General features: G+C 40.6%; 1 protein-coding gene and 1 long non-coding RNA gene across 2 annotated transcripts in view; one reads left to right on the top strand and one right to left on the bottom strand.

Annotated features, from left to right (window-relative positions):
- The window catches only part of CNGA1 (cyclic nucleotide gated channel subunit alpha 1), a 35,198-nt gene extending 32,501 nt beyond the window's left edge, over window positions 1–2,697 (top strand). The window contains exon 8 of the mRNA XM_004706273.2: window positions 1,283–2,697. Within this exon, the coding sequence (XP_004706330.1) occupies window positions 1,283–2,697 (1,415 nt within the window). The remainder of the gene's footprint in view (window positions 1–1,282) is intronic.
- The window catches only part of LOC123520989, a 61,197-nt gene that overhangs the window by 23,758 nt on the left and 30,942 nt on the right, over window positions 1–6,497 (bottom strand). The gene's annotated exons all lie outside the window — the stretch shown is intronic.

Below are 6,497 nucleotides of genomic sequence, written 5' to 3'. Positions count from 1 at the left end.
ACAACAAAAAAGAAAAGCTTGTAGTTAGTTCAAGGACTGTTTGTTGGCCTTTAGGAGTGTTTTCCGGTTGAGTCTGATGGGGTGCCACGCCCTGGCCCCAAAGTCTATTTTTGGTATTCCCTGGGGATTTCGTTGCTCTGTTACCCTTGATGTTCTGTTGCATGCCCTTAAGTGTTTTGCCTTGGTGTCATGGGATCAGATTGGGCGCATTCCCACGCTGTTAGACCACCTTATGAATGTGGTGGATTGGTGGCGTTCTCCCATTATCCTGTTCACTGGGTTTATGCCCGGCAAGAGGAATAGAGAGTATCAATATATTCTCCCAGCTCTGTTGGAAAAGCGTCATTGAGACCTAAAGGGAGATACCTTGAAGAGGAGAGGGGAACATGTCATTACACCCTGTGGAGTCATAACTAGAAATTTTATAAATGAACGAAGTAGTTAATAATTGGGCATTATTAATCAAGTATAGCACCTCATAGCTTTCTATTGAAATAATCTTGTTAATCAGGCTAAACCAAAACCCACACTCATTACCATCAAGTAAATTTCATTTCATAGGAAGCCTGTAGGACAGGGTAAAACTACCCCTGTGGGTTTCCAAGGCTGTAACCTTTGATGAGAGTAGAAAGCTTCAGCTCTCTCCCGCAGAGTGGCTGGTGATTTCAACCTGCTGAGCCTGTGGCAAACAGTCCAACAGGTAACAACCCCTGCACCACCAGGGTGTACTTAGTTGAGATAAGAATGATTGCTTTTACCCTTCCCTCTAACTAAAAGCGCGTGTGTCATGGTGAATGCTTTCAAGAATCATTATGTAAAATAAGGATACTACCTCAATACCAGTAACCTGGAGTAATATTTCCCTTGCAGTGTCCTGCTAGCAACGCTATTTATCAAAAGGTCCATGGTTCTGGACCACCTTCCTCCCTGGCAATTTGAAGATTGTAGCTTTGGAAACCCTACAGGGCAGTTCTACTTTGTCCTGCAGGGTCACAGTGTTCGTTTCCCACTACCATCAAGAAGGTACTGCTACAGGACTCAAGTTCTATCACACATAGCTGCTCACATTTTGCAGTTAAAAAGTTTCACTTTATTTCTGCAATACAATTTTACCCACAGTGATGTGTTGATTGGGACTCATGACTTATTATACTGTTAAAGGCTCCTTTGTTGAATAATTATGTGCAATTCAATAAATTTCATGGAGAATTGCTTTTTTAGAAATATCACAATGACATAAAAGGAGAAGCATTAAACAGATCTCCCCCTCCTCCCATTTTAGGTTACTTGGAACAAGGACTGCTGGTGAGGGAAGAGACTAAACTTCTAAAAAAATATAAATCTGATATGCAATTTAAACTTGATGTCTTATCCATGGTACCCACTGATCTGCTATTTTTTAAGCTGGGGTGGAGCTACCCCGAAATTAGATTAAACAGACTGTTAAGGATCTCTCGTATGTTTGAGTTCTTCCAGAGAACAGAAACAAGGACAAACTACCCTAACATCTTCAGGATTTCTAACCTTGTTATGTATATCGTCATCATCATCCATTGGAATGCTTGTGTGTACTACTCTATTTCCAAAGCAATTGGATTTGGAAGTGACACATGGGTCTATCCTGATGTTAATGACCCTGAGTTTGGCCGTTTGGCAAGAAAATACGTATACAGCCTCTACTGGTCTACACTGACTCTGACCACCATTGGTGAAACACCACCTCCTGTAAGAGATTCTGAGTATATCTTTGTGGTGATTGATTTTCTCATCGGAGTGTTAATTTTTGCCACCATTGTTGGTAACATAGGTTCTATGATTTCCAACATGAATGCAGCTAGAGCAGAATTCCAAGCAAGAATTGATGCTATAAAGCAATATATGCATTTTCGAAATGTAAGCAAAGACATGGAAAAGAGAGTTATCAAGTGGTTTGACTATCTGTGGACCAACAAAAAAACAGTGGATGAGAAGGAAGTCTTGAAGTATCTACCTGATAAACTAAGGGCAGAGATTGCCATCAATGTTCATTTAGACACACTGAAAAAGGTGCGCATTTTTGCTGACTGCGAAGCTGGCCTGCTAGTAGAGTTGGTCCTGAAATTACAACCCCAAGTCTACAGTCCTGGAGATTACATTTGCAAGAAAGGAGATATTGGACGGGAGATGTACATCATCAAGGAAGGCAAGCTCGCCGTGGTGGCAGATGATGGGATTACTCAATTTGTGGTACTGAGCGATGGCAGCTACTTTGGTGAGATCAGCATTCTTAACATTAAAGGCAGCAAAGCTGGAAATAGAAGAACAGCCAATATTAAAAGTATTGGATACTCAGATCTCTTTTGTCTCTCAAAAGATGATCTCATGGAAGCGCTGACTGAGTACCCAGATGCCAAAACTATGCTAGAAGAGAAAGGGAAACAAATTTTAATGAAAGATGGCCTATTGGATGTAAATATCGCAAATGCTGGGGGAGATCCCAAAGATCTTGAAGAGAAGGTCACCAGAATGGAGGGTTCAGTCGACCTTCTGCAAACAAGGTTTGCCCGGATCCTGGCTGAGTATGAGTCTATGCAAGGGAAACTGAAGCAGAGACTAACCAAGGTTGAGAAATTTCTGAAACCAATTATTGATATAGAATTTTCAACCATAGAAGAGTCTGGAATGGAAAGTGGACCCACAAACTCTGCACAAGACTAAAAAATTAGTTATTTAATTTAGCTAAATTTAACTAAAAAAAGGTCATTCCTCATAATCTTTTTGGTCATGCGATCATAATTCATTGTACTAGGATGAAGAGGGAGTCTCACTTGGAGGATTTTCCCACAAGGAATATATGCTTTGGTGGAGGCATGCAACTCACACATCCTTATGGGAGGTACTGTGAATAAAGAACTGATATCTTGAAATTTTTCATAAGGGATAATGTGCAAAGGTATAAACTGATTGACTTGCTAGCATTGCTGTCTTCTGAATGTTTCCATATATGTTCCCATTTATGTAATAATCTTCATAAAAGTGGACAAGTATCCCTCACTTTCAGGCACTTGTATTATCAGGAGTGAACTGAGTTCTGAGTATCTGGGAATTACCATGTACTTCATGTTGGAATAAAAAATAAGAATCACCGATGAAACATAACTTTTCTCTAGTTCTTTAATGCTTCCCCCCACCCCCCTTACTATCATGATCCCAATTCTACCTTACAATTCAGGCTGGACCAGAGGATGTACACTGGTACAGATCAGAGTTGGAAACACAGGGAATCCAGGACATATGAACCTCTCAGGTCCAATAATGAGAGTAGTGATGCCAGGAGGGGAATGGGAAGGTGGGGGAGAAAGGGGAAAACGATCATAAGGATCTACATATAACCCCCTCCCTGGGGGACGGATAAAAGAAAAGTGGGTGAAGGGAGACACTGGACAGTGTAAGACATGACAAAATAATAATAATTTATAAATTATCAAGGATTCCTGGGGGAGGGAAGGGAAAAATGAGAAGCTGATACCAAGGGCTCAAGTAGAAAGAAATTATTTTATGAATGATGATGGCAACAAATGTACTTGACACAAAGGATGTATGGATTGTGATAAGAGTTGTACGAACCCCCAATAAAGTGGTTTTTAAAAAAAAGACAGCTAATAATAAAAAAAAAAAGAGTTAAAAAAAGAAGAAAAAAAAATAGTGGCAAGAATCATTTATATAATTTTTTTAAATGCTGTGACTACTAAGGCCTGACAGCAGTGACTAAAGAAAGATATTATGAGGGGGCTTTACAGAGTTCATAGAAAAATGGAATTGAGAGATAATGGAATTCTTCTATAAACTTTTTAAATCCCTTTCGTACATCTGAGAGAATAACAGGGGGAAATGTAGTGGTTGAATAAAATACCTGAAAGTTCTGTGGCCTATCACCAGTGTCAACAAGGAGCTCCTTACAAATACAAAATCTAGGGCTCATTTCAGCCCTATAGTATTAGAATTTACATTTTAATAAGATCTCAGGTGAGTCATATACATTAAAGGTTGAAAAGCACTTGTTCTGGAGAACCAGAAAATGGTGCATATGAGAATGGCTTTAGTCAGGAAAAAGAAACTATGTGACAAATGTCTAGTTATGGAAGATTCTTGAGATGAATATAAAATGCTTAGTTCTTGTCTTAAGCTGAGTTCACTAGAAAAGGAAAACCAATGAAGTTCATAAATGTATATTTAAAGAAATTTCTATTAAGAAAATGAGTCACACAGTTATAATCCAGGCAGAGTCCAATTCTGCTTCAGATGTTAAGCAGAAGACCTCTCCTCTGGGGAGTTGGATTCAAGATTGACAGGAATACTCCCAGTGAATGAACCCAAGATTAGCAGGTCAGACTTGTGGTCGTAGAGGTGAGTGGATCTTGGAAAGCAGGTCAGATGGCAGGCAAACACAATTCCTAGGATTGGAATATGGAAAACTTTTGCCTCAACTCCAAAGAACTAGAGGATGATGAACAAGAGTCAGGATCCAGATCCAACAAATAACAAGCAGGAGTTTCCACAGCATCTACTGATTTTGGAAGAAGGGCATATACAACTTCCTTTCAATCCATTGCTTCAAGGCTGTGATCTAAGTAAAGGTGTTGCATCTCACCCTAATCCTCTTGAAATGGATTGCCTATGATTACATTGTTAGGTCAGGCTATGGGGCTTACTAGGTGTTAACTGCCAAGCCACTGAGAATCTGGGCCCATCCAAGTTGACACAAAACGTAGCTATTACAACTGTGAAGGTATATATATATCTATATATATATATAAATCTTTCTTAACACAGATCACTGAGATTGATATGAGATTGCTTTCTCTGCCTGTGGTAATATGACTTAACACTGCTTCTGCTTAATTTGGCATTTCTGATATTTATACAAGGCTCAATCAGTGTATGTCAAGGGTATAATTTACTAAAATAATACCTATTGAAAGTATATTATCTTTTTGCAGTCCTGGTGCTTCCTTTCTGTGTTTTACTCAATATCATTTGGCAAGCATTTCTTCACTACAGAGGAAGTGTAAAATGCAGTGAGTGTGAGGGTGATATGTGATAGGTTCTCTGACACCAGCTGTCTTTTCCACGGCACGTTCAGTTTCTCTGCTGGTTCAAGAATTTCTTTCAGTGGCCATGCAGACATCTCATACCATGCTTCCAGCTATGTGGCTCCTTAGGAGAGTGACAGTTTATCAATCCAGCTCAGGATACAGCTCTTCATTAGGAAAGCTTCTCAGTCTCTCGACTCTCAGCCCTTCAGGCTGACCCAGCCATTATCTGGCTTGGGCAATTGTTAAATAGCTCTTTAGATCCACACCTAAGTGCCCAAAGGCACCCACTCTGCTAGCAATCCTCCTGCCTAAGGTGTTCCCTTTTCTGACTCCATAGATTGAGATGCAACTACTCCTGCCTGTCACCTGGTTCAGCTGCCACTTTTTCTTGGCTGCAGCTTCTCACTGTGTCTTGCTGACTTTTGGTGCCACAGCTCGTTCTCTCTCTCCTGTGTCTAGGAGGTTCACCGTGCAAGAACCCCTTGTCCAAAGGATGTGCTCTACTCCTGTCTCACCTTGGCAGTCCAAGTCTTCCTTGCTCTGTTGCTTCTCTCTCCTTGTAAAATAAAAGGTGTGACTCGAATACGGCCACGCCTTCAGTAAACTGGGAAAAGTGCTGATTTGAATAAGGATGCTAAGCGGGGTGACTTGAGTCACACCCTTTAATAAGGCAGTGATTCAAGATACATCCCTCTCTAATGTTGCCTCATTAATATTATAGACAGCTCCAAAATGGGATCCTAGCCAGAGGTTTAGAGGCTAGGGATTACAACACATCACCAAGTGTGGGCTAATACATAAGAACACATAATGATGGGCACTGCACAACGGCGGGAGTCATGGCCTAACCATATTGACACACATTTTGAAAGACACCATTCCATTCATGTCACTGCACCTTTAGTTGCACCCAATCATTGGTGGGAGTCACAAGGCTATGGCTAGAAGGATCATAATTAAGTAATTCACAGCACAGCAGTGCCCAAGCAGGAGCTCATCTTCTCACAATCCAGAGACCGGCCATGTGCCAGCTTTGCCTGCCACACTCTAAAATCCTTGTGTGGTACAAATGGCTCACATGCCGGCTACTAATCAGAGAGTTTAGAGGTCCAAGTCCATGCAGAAGTTGCCCAGAAAAAAAGGCCTGCCTGGTGAGCTACTTGTGAAATATCAGCCAAATAAAACCCTAGTGAACAGAGTTCTATTTTGACCTTTAATGAGGTCAGCATGAGTTGAATCGACTTGATGAAAATTAGTATTTGGACTCTAATTGGCTGCCCAGAATTAACATCAGAATATAGCAAGACAAAGATCTTCTGATGATACAAATAGTTTTCAAACAGCAGCTAATCTAAAGGTTGAGAGCTTTTACCTACTCAGTCACTCTGCAGAAGAATCTATAAAGATTACAGTCGAGAAAAC

This window comes from Echinops telfairi, unplaced genomic scaffold (assembly GCF_000313985.2).
Source record: "Echinops telfairi isolate 266 unplaced genomic scaffold, ASM31398v2 ScPeMD7_7468;HRSCAF=8506_0, whole genome shotgun sequence".
NCBI lineage: Eukaryota > Metazoa > Chordata > Mammalia > Afrosoricida > Tenrecidae > Echinops > Echinops telfairi.
Note: the sequence above shows the minus strand (reverse complement) of the source record. Positions and strands in the feature narration are given on the sequence as shown.